At 41.8% G+C, this 14,966-nt stretch overlaps 2 protein-coding genes across 8 annotated transcripts; one reads left to right on the top strand and one right to left on the bottom strand.

Moving 5' to 3' along the window:
- Positions 1-262: 262 nt before the first annotated feature.
- Positions 263-4,321, bottom strand: sst5 (somatostatin 5). 2 transcript variants are annotated; one of them, XM_039821475.1, is made up of 3 exons: positions 4,247-4,321; positions 776-910; positions 263-658 (listed from the first exon to the last, which is right to left on the bottom strand). In XM_039821475.1, exons 2-3 carry the CDS (start codon positions 896-898, stop codon positions 470-472), a joined length of 312 nt encoding a protein of 103 aa, XP_039677409.1. In that variant the 5' UTR covers positions 899-910; positions 4,247-4,321; the 3' UTR covers positions 263-469. The 2 variants fall into 2 exon arrangements, with proteins under 2 accessions (XP_039677409.1, XP_039677408.1); XM_039821474.1 differs by lacking the exon at positions 4,247-4,321 and having other exon boundaries at positions 776-1,231.
- A 717-nt stretch (positions 4,322-5,038) lies between these two features.
- Positions 5,039-14,901, top strand: LOC120572217. Of its 6 annotated transcripts, none has more exons than XM_039821418.1 (18): positions 5,039-5,132; positions 5,353-5,405; positions 7,994-8,083; positions 8,189-8,313; positions 8,399-8,545; positions 8,741-8,779; positions 8,946-9,152; positions 9,268-9,364; positions 9,459-9,676; positions 9,914-10,067; positions 10,853-11,067; positions 11,161-11,278; positions 11,831-12,045; positions 13,339-13,456; positions 13,538-13,707; positions 13,784-13,881; positions 13,966-14,093; positions 14,185-14,901. In XM_039821418.1, exons 2-18 carry the CDS (start codon positions 5,354-5,356, stop codon positions 14,259-14,261), a joined length of 2,268 nt encoding a protein of 755 aa, XP_039677352.1. In that variant the 5' UTR covers positions 5,039-5,132; position 5,353; the 3' UTR covers positions 14,262-14,901. The 6 variants fall into 6 exon arrangements, with proteins under 6 accessions (XP_039677352.1, XP_039677353.1, XP_039677351.1 ...); XM_039821419.1 differs by lacking the exon at positions 5,039-5,132 and adding an exon at positions 5,161-5,272 and having other exon boundaries at positions 8,979-9,152; XM_039821417.1 differs by lacking the exon at positions 5,039-5,132 and adding an exon at positions 5,161-5,272 and having other exon boundaries at positions 9,271-9,364.
- Positions 14,902-14,966: the final 65 nt, after the last annotated feature.

Raw genomic sequence — 14,966 nt, 5'->3', positions numbered from 1 at the left:
TAAATCTTGTGGTTTGAGGTGTGGAGTTTCAAAGATCACATCACCAAAATATGTAATTAAGTTGCATTATGGGAAATGTAGGATACAGTGTTTTGGGAAGCTTGACCAATACTTGAGACCCTGCTGCAGTAATTCTGACAATTCCTGTGTAACTCTCTCTTGTAGGTCTCCAAACTTTACGGAAGTGCAATACAAAAAATTGACTTGGATACCCCTTTAAGACACACATGAAGATAAATCTGGATGTCGCCTGACAAACATACCCTTTAAAATCAGAAAACTTTATTTTAGACATTGTGTACAATCTCAACACATACAACTTTAGCACAATTTCCAATACACCTAGATACTTGGTAACTCACAGTAAATGATCCAGTTACAACAACGTGTGCAAACAAGATTAATTTGTCTTTTAAAAGTACATTTACAAAACAAAAAGTACTCCAGCTTGAACAGCTCTTTTCTTATGTTAACACGAGGTAAACGTCTTCCAGAAGAAGTTGCGGCAGCCTGCCTTGCGCTCTCTTTGGGAGAGGGGGAGATGTCGCCGCACTAGCTCCTCCCTGTCTCCCTCCTGCTCCAGCTCGGGGAGCATCTCGTCTCCTCTCGCTGCCATCAGTTCAGACACAAACTTCAGCAAGAGCAAGTGAGCAAGATCCTGAAGGAGGGCAGAAAAGGAACTAAATTAGCAAACATAATATCTCAACTCCTGATAGCCACTAGCCTTATTCCAGCCATATAAATCTTTGCAATATTAAACATATGAGTCACTCACCTTGTTTTTTATGAGGTCTGCTCTCAGTGTCAGCATTTCTCTGCTTGGAGCGCCGCTGACCTGCACCAGCAGCACCGAGGAAAACAAGGCCACAAGAACAACCTGCACCTGAGAGCGAAGCATCTCCACCTCAAACTGCAAAAAAAAAAAAAGAACTCTTATATTCCCTGATTCTCTTTTCAACACTGTACTGGATGTGCAACGCTGCAAAAGTCCAAAGTATAACCAATCGGAAAGTGAGACGGTGGAAGAGCTGAACGATATCACTGTCTGAGTAGGCTGTGTTGAGCTGATAAATAGGCCTCTTCATCTTCAAATCCTCCTCATCCTCAAGCTAACACAAGGATGTGATTGGTGGCGAGGGAATGAGGAGGTGTATGATGAACAGAAGTGTCACCGGACAGGATAAGGTCATCATTAGCCACAACGACATGGAGAAAACAAATCCAACAAAACCTTCCGGATCTGACTTTAGGTTGATTAGTAATTTACTAACTTTACATGTGAAATATTAAATATCAACTTAATGGTAAACATAGGACTTTACTTGTGTCAGTCATGATTAGCTACACCAGCTTTGTAGGTGTCTCCTGAACTCAACGTGAGGCCTGCATGCTGTGCAGTGTTGTTAATGACACAATGTGACTCAAATGTTAATGAGGATGCACTTTGAGTCAGTGGAAAATAAACACAGAGAACATCTAAATGTCAAACTGCAAACAAAGCACTTCATAGGGTGAATACTGGTAAAGTGGGACGGTTAAGCTTCATCATTTTTATCTTCACGTGTATATTTCCATTACTGAAAAATTAACACTTACCTCATCATAAGCAAGTATGAAATTAAAAAATATAGGTTATGTGGCTATGAGATCACTTCCGGGTGCGTGGCACACCATATTCAACGACCTTGTAGTGAACCGCCATGATAAGTAAATGACAGTGTTCTGAGATGAATAATGTTAAGGTTATACATTTTTTTTTAAACTGATGGATAGTTTGTAATTGTTATACATTTTGTTATAGGATGTGATGGTGAATCAGAATGTAAAGAAGTCTTGTTTACTTAATCTTTTTTTTTTTTTTTATGCGATTTTGAAACTGTCCCAGTTTGCCAGTAGCATATTGTTAGGGACTGTTGAACAGTGTACAAACTGGGACAGCCATTCAAGTCATTCTAATGGAGGATTTTAGTTCCTTTTTCCTAAATTTAGCTGGGTAGCTAGCTATTTATTTCAACAAAGGTTTACTTAAAGGTCCTCAATTTATGAGTTTTTTTAACATTAATATGAGTTCCCCCAGCCTGCCTATGGTCCCCCAGTAGCTAGAAATGGTGATAGGTGTAAACCGAGCCCTGGGTATCCTGCTCTGCCTTTGAGAAAATGAAAGCTCAGATGGGCCGATCTGGAATCTTGCTCCTTATGAGGTCATAAGGAGAAAGGTTACCTCCCCTTTCTCTGCTTTGCCCGCCCAGAAAATTTGGCCCGCCCATGAGAAAGAGAGAGACATCATGGGCCCTATTTTAACGATCTGAAACGCAAGTATGAAACGCAAAACGCAAGTAGCTTTGTGGGCGGATCTCTGGCGCTGTTGCTATTATACCGGCGGGATAAATGACTCTTGCGCCCGACGCAAATCTAAAATGGGTTGGTCTGAAGTAGCTAGGTGTGGTTTGGGCGTAACGTACTATAAACCAATCAGAGCGTCATCTCACATTCCCTTTAAGAGCAGGCGCGCTTGTTCCATGGCGGATTGCTATTATGACGGGCGGATTTTACCTGGCGCACGCGAGGGGGATGCCGGCGCGAGATGCGCAAAGTAATAAATGCCCGTCTTGTCCGGGTGGCGATGTTGCTGCGGCCCCTCGGGCGCATCTCCTCAAGCCTGGAGAGGATTGCTGCAGCCATGGAGCGTGGGCCTCCAAACGCACCACCTGCACCTGTTGTGCCCCTTCCTCCTCCCCCCACTCCATCTCCGTCCACCCGCTCCACCGGGAGCACATCGCGCATTACTCCCGGACCAGATCCCGCCGTAGTTCAACATCACGTCTCCTTAAGTCCTCTAATATTTCCTCATTTATGTCATCAACACATCCATGATTCATGGAAATGTTGTGTAAAACACAACAAGCCACAAAGAATGCTGCGACTTTTTGAGGACTGTACTGTAAAGTGCCTCCTGACCTATCCAAACACCTGAAGCGCATTTTCAGTAATATTTTCCTTTGTAATTATGTATGGTTTGCAAAAATGGGAACTGCTGTAGATGAGAGAAGTGTATGCGCGTTGTGCACATGCTACATTATGGCCAAGCATGCGCCCCTAAAATAACATCTGAATAACGCGCTACTGACTTTAGACCAGGTTTTTCCTGGTCAGTGGCGGAATTGTTTTCTGAAACTGCAGAATAGCACCAAGTAACGTTTGCGCCGGAACACGCCTCCTCTTTTCGCTGAACCGCCCCCGGGAGCGCAAATACATTCCCTAATTTACCGAAGTGCGTCTGTGGAGGGAAAAGTCTGCTGTGCGTCGGGTGCAAAATAGGAATGATACATGCGTCGGTGTACAAAGGCAATTGCGCTGAGTGCAAGATAGGGCCCCATGGCTTGCAAAGTGGCAGTTGGTCAAGGCCACACCCCCACCCTCCACCTTGCCCCCCCCTCTCTCCTCCTCAATAGCATTTAAAGCTACAGACACAGAAATGGCACATCCTAAGGAAAGCTCATTGTGGTACTGGCTCTAGTGGCTGTAATTCTGCACCAAGGCTGAATTTCGGGAAATAGACTTCAGATACAGTATTAGGGGACCACTAAGGTCTATATAAAAGCATCCAAAAAGCAGCAGGTCATGGGACCTTTAAACTGCTTATAATGAGGAAGGTCTGGCAAAGCGAGCCTAATAATGAGCTAGCTTGTTGCAATGCTAATGCTAATCAAATCACTAAGGAAGATGAAGGGTACAGGCTCGGATGGCCGAGACATCTGCAATATTTGCAAAGCCAGACATGGTGATGAAAATGATCCCAAGAAGACCAAGAAGTGGCTCATGTGCATTGTTCCAGGAGGCATTCAGTTGTAGTGAAAAAGCAGAAAAAAGCAGACAGAAATTTAGCTTGTGTAAAATTCATTAGCCTATATAAGAAGAGATGTTCATGAAAGTTCCTCTTCTTTATTTATTTAAATGTATATATAATATATTAAACCCAACAGAAATATTGTGGGAGGGAGGGAGAGGGACAGGGGTATCTGCTGTACATGCACCCCTCCTTTAAAAAAAGGGGTGTTTATTATTATTATTATTATTATTATTATTATTATTATTATTGTGTAATAAGTGTTTGGTCAAGAGAAGAAAACTGGTAGGAATATTACACATTTTAAAGAGGACATCACATCATTGATATGTCAGTATCTAAGTCAAGCAATAACCCCCAAAAAAAGAACAAAGTATCATTTTCACATCTCATTCTTACATTGTGACCTTTTTTTCCCACCACAGGACTCTCACTGGTGGGTCGGATTACTCAGTCTTTAAGTCGTGACATAACTTGACTTTAAGTAACATTTTCCAAGCAGTGAGGATGCCGTGACCACAGGCGTCCAGCTGTGCTGCCCCGGGCAAACGAGAGGGGTCCAATAGTGTGACGATCAAACGAATCACACGTCCCCCGCCTCCGCACCTGCTGCTACATGATACATTACCGTCAATGTGTCAGAGTTAATTACACATCTTCGCCTATATGGTTAACGAGCAGCAATTCCCCCTGCTGATTTGCACTAAACTCAATAGGTTTCTTCATTCGAGTGTTTCAGTAGCCTGTTTAGTAGGCTACCCCCCCTTCCTAAAGCATTTTAATTATAGGCTTATATAGGCTATACAAATAATAAAAATACAAATAAATAAATTGTATTTTATTTTATATAGATTAAAATAGAGAAATGGTTGGGCAGTGAAGATGCAACAATTTACCAACAAAATCCATCATAATCTTAACACTAACGTTAGCAAATTGGCTGTCAACTCCCATTGCACAGTATTTTCAGTTGATTTACATCAGTGACACGATCTGTCCACTGGGTGTCGCTGTAAGAGCACATTTTAATTTAGAGATTTACCTCATTCAATACTCAGATTCTAGTCAGAATATGAACTTCCCGACCAAAAATGTTGTGGGCGGGGCTAAATTCGGCTGGCATCCAGTCTAACACTTTACATACTTTACATACATATATTTTTGCTAATTAACTTTGAGGTTTATTCAAAAGCTGTGTTTATAAAGATGTAGGCATAGGATGAAGGCCCAGAGCCGAAGAAAGCGGAAGTGTGTGTGCTAATTGGCTTCTCAATAAGCTTAACAGGTGAGTCAGTCAAAATGGCGACATTTTCGAAGGTAAACACGACTGACAGCTTTCAAATCGAGACGTATAACGTAACGCTACATCAAGTCACTCTACGTTTGATTTTGAAAAATGAAAATATGTTTTCATGTTTTGTGTGGGTGAGTTCCAACGTGGAAGGTAAACGCATGGTTGATGTATAAAGCCTCATGCAAGGACTTATGATATGTATTTGTTTCAGTATGGTGTTGCTGCTCGCCTTACCTTTCTGTGTCACCAGTCCAGTGCCCACAGGTAAGACCAGTTCAGTAATGAGTAGTACCATAAAGCTAAAATACTTGTATCATAAAAGTTCCCAGAAATAAAGGACCAGTGAACTTTGGGGGGGGGGGTCCCTCAGGAGACCTTAGAGTGGACATTTCTTCAGCCATGCTAATAAAATGTTTTCTTTCAATTTAATATATTACCTTCCCATGTACAGAGTTTTATATGTCAGGGGAAATACTGCTGTCACTGTTAGACAGCCCCTGTCTGAAGTGATATACAGGATATGGAGGTCTACAGTACAGTGTGGGACGGGATATAGAAAATAATGTTTGCTACAGTACTAGTTATTTTATTGCCTCCCTTAACATTACATTGTCTAATAAGAACAGAAGTTTTCTTTTCAATTCCAGCCATCTCACCTTGCCCTATACAAGCAGGCGATATCGATAAAGCCGTCCCCCCCGCCCCCTCTTGGCTCTGCTGACTACTTTGGCATTCTACTAGCCCCAGCATACCTACCAGTTGTGAAGAGGTCAGAGAAAATAAGGAGGGACATCAAGCAGTGGACTGCCAACAGCATCAAGGAGCTGCTTTGAGACAAACGACTGGTCCATACTGACATCCTCTTCTAGTGACTTAAATGAGCAAGTGGATACCCTATCATCTTATATCGCTTTCTGTGTGGACAATATTATACCTACTAAGAGGGTCACAATATTCCCTAATAACAAACCCTGGGTGACCAAGGACCTAAAGGAGATTTTGAACAAAAAAAAGAGGGTTTTCTTCACCGGCTCTGAGTTGGAAAAGAAAGCGGTCAACAGAGATGTCAAACGTGCCATAAAAACGGCCAAACTGAGATACAAAAACAAGGTGGAGAGAACATTTGCCCAGGGCAACCTCCGCACTGCATGGCAGGGCCTTAAAAGTATGGGAGCAGTTAACTTCAATCCTGGCAATTGCAAACCCATCCAGGTTGCAGGCTGCAGCCCGACCTCACCACCCAATGACCTGAACATCTTTTTCACCAGATTCGAGAGAGATAACAGCTCTGATCTCAACAGGTTAATTTCCTCATTCGAACCTGATGACTGTGACATCTTTATCGACACTGGGGAAGTGGTTAGCGCCTTCAAGAGGACCAAAGTGAATAAGGCGCCAGGCCCAGACAACATCTGTGGACGGACCCTTTTGCAATTGGGGGTTGTACTCCAACACCTGTTTCAGTGTTCTATTAACTGCAGCACAGTCCCCCAGCTGTGGAAACACTCTACAGTGATTCCCATACCCAAGAAGGGTACCGCCAAAGTCCTGAACAACCTCAGGCCTGTGGCCCTAACCTCCCTGGTAATGAAGGCCATGGAGAGACTCATAAAGGACTATATCATCAAGGTAACAGATCCAATGATGGTTTCACCCCAATTTGCATATCGGGTGGGGAGGGGGGTCGACGATGCGAAAATGTTCATCCTAGACAATATCCACAAACATCTGGAAACCCCCAACTCCACAGCCAGACTTGTGTTTGCTGACTTTTCGTCGGCATTTAACACCATACAGCCACATATCCTGGCAGAGAAGCTAATCGCCCGCTTTCATTTGGATCATCAGCTTACCTTGTGGATTATAGACTTTCTGACCGACAGGACACAGAGGGTTCTGGTTAACACCTTTTCAGATGTCCGGATCACGTCAACAGTCCCTACCACCATCCAGGGAAAGCTAGTAGAGGTTGTAGAGGAGTATAAATACCTTGGGTCTATTTTTGACAACCAGCTGAAGTTTTCTTCAGAGGAAATTCTGAAGAAATGCCATCAGCGGCAGTACCTGCTCAGGAAACTAAGATCATTTGATGCAAACAAGGACATCCTAATCACATTCTACTACTCATTTATTGAAAGTGTGATAACTTTTTCCTTCAATTGTTGGTTTTATTCCATTAGTCTTCAAAACAGGAACTGCTTACATCAAACTGTTAAAGTCTGTTCCAGAATTCCCCTCCCCCAACTCCTAAATCTTTGGACTGCACTACAACATTCCGTAGACTGATGACTGACGCACTCATCCCATCCCCTTTTCCCTTTTTTTACTTTTCTTTTTATATATTACTATTTATGTATTTATTTTATTGATGATGTACTGTATGTGGTGGAATACGTTGCTCTCTGTGTCATTGAATTGCCCCCTGGGGATGAATAAAGAGATTTGAATTGAATTAAATTGATATGGCTGAAATGAGTACAATATAACTACAGTAATAATGTGTTTGCATATCGAATATGGCTTTATATAATATGACAAAATTACACTTAAAGTAGTCAAATGTATGTTCAAAGCAATGAATTGTTAAAAGATGTAAAACAAAAAATATTAATTCATTTTGATATTTTTAAATTAAAATGTGCATATCATTTTCATGTAATGATAATACAACTCCACAGAAAGTCTTTATACAATAATGTTACATTTTGCCCAGCCCCACTGCATGTATTCATCAGTGTAGTGAAGAAAAGGCCCAGGGTATGCTCATTTGAATGCATTTTCACATTTAATTAACCCTTTACATAATAAATTGGTACCCGCTTGGGATTTGATGCTATTCTTAATATTTTCAGGAACGTTTCAGACCAAATGTCTTGAACGTCACTTTTGGCTTTCTGTCAAGTCCAGCTTCCTTGGCCTGATGATCCGTTTTGACTTTGAAGGTATGTGTCTTTTATCCTCCTTGAGAAAATGTCCTTAGTAGATGGAAATGGTTGGGTTCTGCTTAGGTAACCATACCTGTTGCTGACCTTTTACTAAACCACCAGACCAGTATGGATTCCACATCTTGTCTGATCAGGAGGCCACACTCTGTGGTTACACTGTCCTGATCAATGCTGTTGGAGACCTGGTGTTTCGTGCCTCCTTCCTGGCCTGTCACGTCCACAGCGAGGTAGATTTTTCTACACTTTTGTGCTTTGATATGTTGCAGGATAGCATTCCTAACAACACACCACGTCTGTGTCTCTCCTCTGCAGAGAGGCATCGACTATCGCCTGCGTCTTTGGTTTGTGAACCTGCAGGCCGATGGGAAGGTGGCGGCGGCGTATCCCTTTCAGCTCCACTGCTCACTCCGGGGGCAGTGGAGCACCAGAGAGATTGTCTGTGAGGAAAACTACATGGAGGTGAATTGCTAACCTGCAGTTATGTCATCACATCCACACTATTGATTGAGATGGAAGAGATTCTTAATTCTTAGAGGAAGTCTTTTTTTTTTTTTTTTTTTTTTTTTTTTAAGGGTAACTTTTCCAAACACGTGCTGGGGCTGAGAGAAGATTTAAGCCATTTGTGAAGGTATATACTGGTCTTTTCCTCTCTAGGTGTCCATCCAGCAGCCTATCCTGCAAAATGAGAAGAAGGTTAGTAAATGGCACATGCTCGGAGTTTTGTTTGTTTTTATGACTTTGCATTTATTGTCACAAGCATAATGCTAAGATAAGGTAAGAAGAGTTACATAAAGTTGCTTCCTGTGTGCAGGACGAATATATGTTTTTAAATAATGTTTTGCTCTATGGCTTCACATAGAAGTTGATTGAACACCTTATTGACACTGAGAAGGGAGCTGCTGAGGCAGACATGGCTGTGATGTTCCACAGAGAGGACCAGTCGCCAGACGAAGCGACGGTATTGTCCCTGGTGGAGGCTGCTGCTCTGGGCTACCACATCTCAGTGCGTGGCTCTCTCCTCACCCTCCGCTGTCCCTACTCCTCCCCTCTCTCATACTTTGTCAAGGTACTCAGAGACAATATTGTTTACTGGGGATTAAGCCTGCATATTCAATTTAAAATCCTTGCTTTTAGTGTCTGCTTTTTTTCTTCTGGATGCTGTGTGTGGGTGCTTTTCCCAGGAGAGGGGAGTGAATTTAGAGATTGTCAGAGCAACCATCCTGTACCGAATCCAGAGCAACTTCCTCACTGTTGACACCACTGTTGCCTGTGCTCTGAGTTAGTATACGGTTTGTCAGTATTACATTTATTGTGCAACTGTTAAATACCAGAGTGAAATGTCTCCTTGCTCAGTCCCCTTTCTCACCCCTAGATGAGGCTACAACAGATGGGTCTGACCTGCTCTGGACTTTCCCTTATATTCTGTCTCCGTTAGTCCATGGTCAGTTCAGGGACAGAGGCATGAGGATGGGAGTGAAAGGCCAGGCTCTGAGTGAGTCTGAAAATAAAGAGAGGGGATACAAGATCGGCCTGCAGGAGGGGAGAGTGGAGGTCAGGATTCCTTTAGGAGCCCATGGTGGACACATTAAGGTATACGAGATGTACTATAGGACAGCGTCACTACCTCCCACTGGGTAGATCTGAGGGATAACTATATTTTTTTGTACAGAAAATGGTGTATTTTTTTTTTAATGACATTTCTCTCATCTTTGCTTTTTTTGTGAAATAGAAATCAATTGTACATCTGCAAAAAAAAATTACTGTTCGCAAATGTTTTGTGACTGATGTGGGTTTCACCTTTCAGTATGTCTGCTGTTACTCTTCCAGAGTGGGGTTGTGAGGGGACGGTACAGCCAGTCCATGTCTGCCGATCTTTTCTTCGTGAGTCAGTGGGAGGACGAGCGCTGGCCGCTCACACAGCATCGCTCCACCAGGCTCCTTAAGACTCCTTTCATCCCACAAATCCCAGTCTTCACCAACAGTAAGGTGTTCTCATGTCATTTTAACTTGTTTCCTTATGAATATTTAATTGTTAAAAAGAATAATAATAAAAAAGATTGTATCATGTTACAAAATGCAAATTAATGATTTCAAGCAAAATGTCAAAAACCTAGACCTTATTTTAGAGGTTTGTCTGATGTAAGGAAAAATAGTAAAAAAAAAAATGTATTGCACTGGATATTAATGGCATTATTTTGTAATATTGCATGCAGTTGGTATATTATATTTCTATGGACCGTTTTTTTGTGTGTGTCCTGAATAAAGATGATGATGATGAGGATTTTATAAATGTCAGACAAATGCTCTTTTAATATTATGATATTAAAAACTAATATTCTGTTTTTAAGATGTCTGTAAAACATTTAAAATTTAAAAAAAGGAATCGCACTACTGCCACTCTACCCAATTTGGTCAATATATTATTTAAGAGTAATATTATTTATTTCTTCTACTTTCTCTATCTGTACTATAACAACAAGCAAATTTCCCTGCTGGGGATCGATAAAGATTTATCTTATCTTTAAAAGGAAAATAAAACATTGGCAGCTTGTTTTGGATAAAGGGTACATTTTGCTTTGGATCTGTCCATTATTTCATACTTTTTAAGTTACACACACAGCCTTTAGGTTCCCAATGTGTTGAATACGATGCCATCTCATCTCTCTCTCTCTCTCTCTCTCTCTCTCTCTCTCTCTCTCTCTCTCTCTCTCTCTCTCTCTCTCTCTCTCTCTCTCTCTCTCTCTCTCTCTCTCCCTCCCTCCAAAGACACAGTCCTATCTGAGGGATTGTTTTCTGTCACCTTAGGTCTCTTTGCGCCTGATGTTTCCTTGCAGAAGGTGACAGTAGATAGTGGTGGTGACCTTTTAACCTGGACCCAGAGTGACACAGACAGCCTCAGAGTATCCAGGCTCTCCCACTCTAATGGGAGCCACTCCTACCAGCTTGGTTTCCCATTGTCACACCCAAAAATAATCCCAGAGGTGAGATTAACCAACACTGAGCATTTTTTTTTAAATATAACTGTATGGGTAGAAGTTCAAAATTATCTGAAACAACCTCCTGTCTAATTCCAGCATATAGGTGGTGGCTACGAGACGTACAGCCTCTCTTTCACCTTTACTTTTAACATCGTACCCAACGGAGAAGTGTTTTACCATCAAGCCACTATAGAGCAGAGTGTTGAATACGCAGGTGAGCGATTGATTTGTCCCCATTGGTTCAGAACGGTTGGTGCATTTAGTCAATATACTGATAGTCTATATCCACGACGTTCCACTTCCAGGATTGCTCTCGTTCTGCCGGAAATTCTGGCGGATGTCACTCTTTTCGGATGTTCGTTACCTTCCGCTTTCTTTGTGTTGTAATTTTAATCTCCGGTGGATTTCTGAGGACTATGGTTAACTGCACCTCAGATCTCTGCAGGTTAAATCCAGACAGATAGCTATACTATCTGTCCAATCTGAGTTTTCTGTTGCACGACTAAAACAACTTTTGAACGTACACACGTTCCACCAAGACAAGTTCCTTCCCAAGGCTATTTAGCAGAGGCACCGGGGCTCCTCTTCCTCTCGCTTAGCTCCGCCCCAAAACGAGTGTGATTGGTTTAAAGAAATGCCAATAAACATGCGCCTGTTTTTCTCCCATCCCGGATTGCTGTGTGGACTAGCCAGACCTTCCTCCGCATCGCTGTGGAGGAAGGTCTGGCAATGCGAGACTAATATACTGATGACTCCCTATGTGCAGCTCCGAGTTCCCCGAAGCTGGAGGGGAAGTGCACAGAGAAGAGCCTGCTGGTGCTGCTGCACCACGGGGCCCAGCCCGACCTGCAGTGGGAACTCTTCCTCGGAGCTCGCAAACTGGACTGGGACCTGGTGGAGATGGGTGGGTTCGTGGTGGAGGCGAAGGAGGACTACTTGACTGTGGAGATCCCCCTCTACAGCCCTGGAATGAACTATGTGGTGATCAATCATAGTTTTTTTTCTTTTTATCTGATGTGACGTAGGCATGGGCCGGTATACAATTCTGACGGTATGATAACCTTCAGCAAAAATATCACGGTTTCATGGTATTGCAATTACAGCTTTAAAATGTATTATTTTTTTAAATGTCTGGGTAAAAAAACAAAAAACAAGACCGACAACACTACCTGATGTGAGTCGAGTGCAGATGTGAGTTGCGCATGCTCAGATTTAAACGGTTTACGGCATAACGCCAAGGGATCCGGATCCAGCAAACGTTTTAGCTATCTATGATTGTGTGATTGCTAACGTTAGCTCAAAACGCCATTCAAGTGACAGCAGTGTGCTTGATTTCTAACTCGTAGCCAGCAGTGAACGAACTTCGTTATGTAGGTCAATTTCTATTGTATTGACGTTACAGAAGTCTCTCATCAGCAGGTTCTATGCTACTTCAGCCTCTAATCTAGAACTGACATCAGGGATCATGCCGTGAAAATGTGATGCCTTACGCTAAATGATAAATTACTGTTATGTAATGTACCTATCTCATTATTCTGTGGCTGAAAGTAAAACAAATGCGTGAAATCTGGTCATTGTTGCAAAGTGATGCATGCGCAACTCACATCTGCACTCGACTCACATCGGGTAGTGACACTCCGCTCACTGGCAGGGAGACGGATTACTAAACGGCAGTTTCTCTCCTTGACCACTCATAAAAAAAAAAAAGCTCATACCTTAGGAACGGCACGACAGAAAATGTTAGATGTTTTGAAACCTTGACTTTTTCAAACCGAGGTATACCTTGAAACCGGTAACCGCCTCATGCCTAATGTGACGTAACGTTTACTTTCTGTAGTGGATAATTCCGTTGTTGCTTTACATTAACATCATCTTTGGGATGATTTTATAGTTCACCTTATGCTTAGGTAATGTAGCACTTTTTCAATGTCACAGTAAGACAGTGATAAGATATTTACATTTTTAACTTAATTTTTTTTCTCCCATTTACTCAACTAATGCCTAATCTGTGTGTGCAATTCAGTAAATGAACTATCAGCATAAATTAAGTATTAGAAACACTCACTCTGGGTTTCTTAAAAGTATCTTAATGCAAAGAGAGGATTTTGGATACTTTGATAAAACAAGCCCCCAATTTCTTACCATCAGTGCTTATGAAAAAGATCTGCAGGGTTTATTGCTTACAGTGTAATTCACTTTACAAAAATCATACAGTCGCTACATCACATTGCTGCTGTGATAATGCACGTTTGCTCCTTTTCTTTTCCAATGCAGGAGCTGACATTGCGGGGTCTTGTGTCTAGGGTGGAAGTGTCTGTTGTGGATGCAGAGTCTCTGAAAGTGGAGGACAGTCTTGTCCATGAATGTACTTTTCCTGTTGGAGAACTCCTAGGTACACACCACGAGTTCAAACTGAAGCAGAAACCATTTTTTGTTGATAATAATCTTGACACTCGCAGTGTTTCTCTGACAGTATGTTTGCCAGAAGGGAGGATGGTGGCAGTAGTCGACACCACCCGCACCATCCCGCCCACTCACCCCAACCGGACCACCCTATTGGACCCCAGTTGTGTTCCCATGGAGACGGACAGTGCCAGAGCAATGTTCAGCTTCAGCCTGGACTCCTGTGGGACAACTGTAATTGTGAGATGATTTCATTAACTGAAATTCACACAAAATGCTTTCTGGCCTCTTTTCTGACCACCTTATATTTCCTTAGTTCGAGGGAAATGTCCTTGTTTATGAAAACCAGATCAGTTACCCTCAAGATTTACTGCCTTTAGATGATCCTCTCATACACAGAGATTCTCCATACAGGTGAGACATTTACATACTGTCACATATCTGTCTTTAAACTGGATGATAGTGTTGATAAGTAAGGTAAGTCTCTTCTGTTTTTAGGCTGACAATTCAGTGTCGCTACCCAGCAAACCATAGTAGTACTCTCGCTATCCAACACCCTTTGAACTCCTCTCTGAACCTTTCACCCGTGCCAGTCAAACGCACCCGCAGGGAAGCTGCAAACACAGGTGTGTGTTAATATTAGTGTTAGTAGTTGATCTGTGACTCATATTTGATATCAATTATGTAAACATGTGATTTGTTTTCCACTCCAATCAGGCCAAATGAAATGGAGAGTGAATTTGGAGGGACGGCAAAACCTTCATCTCGGTCAGTTTAAGGAACACAATGTTTGACCTCTTGTCTCCTCTTTTCTGGAGTTTCAGCGTGGATCACTTGGACACACTTGGTTCTGCTGCTGCTCATGCGTTTTTGCATACCTCACCTGTAAATTGATGCTATTTTTTTTATTTGGTCTGTATTGTAAGTTTGTTTTATGTATGCTTTTTTTTAATTATTATTTTTTTATTTAGTGTTTATCCTGACAAAATATGAGAATTTCAATGAGTGGAACTGTTTCTTTTTGTAAACATGCATTCCATTGTGCCAATGTCAATGTTATTTATAGCACCTTAAATTTACACCTAAACCCAAAGTGCTTTACACTTTTGATTTTTGTTAACTTATTTATTATTAAATACTTATAAACAAATAATAATAATAATAATCATTAGCAACACAAACAACCAAAAATAGCTGACCCGCTTTGGCCTTTTGGTGCTTTTTAAAAACTTTGACTAAATACCAGAGCTATGGGATCATGTGTTAATGAAGGTGGTGAACCAGAGAGACACCTTAACTTGATGAGCTGTAATAGACCTTTTTAATGGCATGACATTGTTGTGTCATAGCAGGTTGAATTATTAGCATTAATAATGTATGCTTTCAACTTTGGCGTTCTAGTTCAAGGGCCCTGATATTAAACATGCTGCTTCACTGACATGCTTACTGAGACATCGTTAATGTCATTTGTTACACCTGTGCTTTTGCTAATGAGCTAC

The sequence above is a fragment of the Perca fluviatilis genome, chromosome 14, assembly GCF_010015445.1.
Source record: "Perca fluviatilis chromosome 14, GENO_Pfluv_1.0, whole genome shotgun sequence".
In the NCBI taxonomy this organism is placed as follows: Eukaryota; Metazoa; Chordata; class Actinopteri; order Perciformes; family Percidae; genus Perca; species Perca fluviatilis.
Note: the sequence above shows the minus strand (reverse complement) of the source record. Positions and strands in the feature narration are given on the sequence as shown.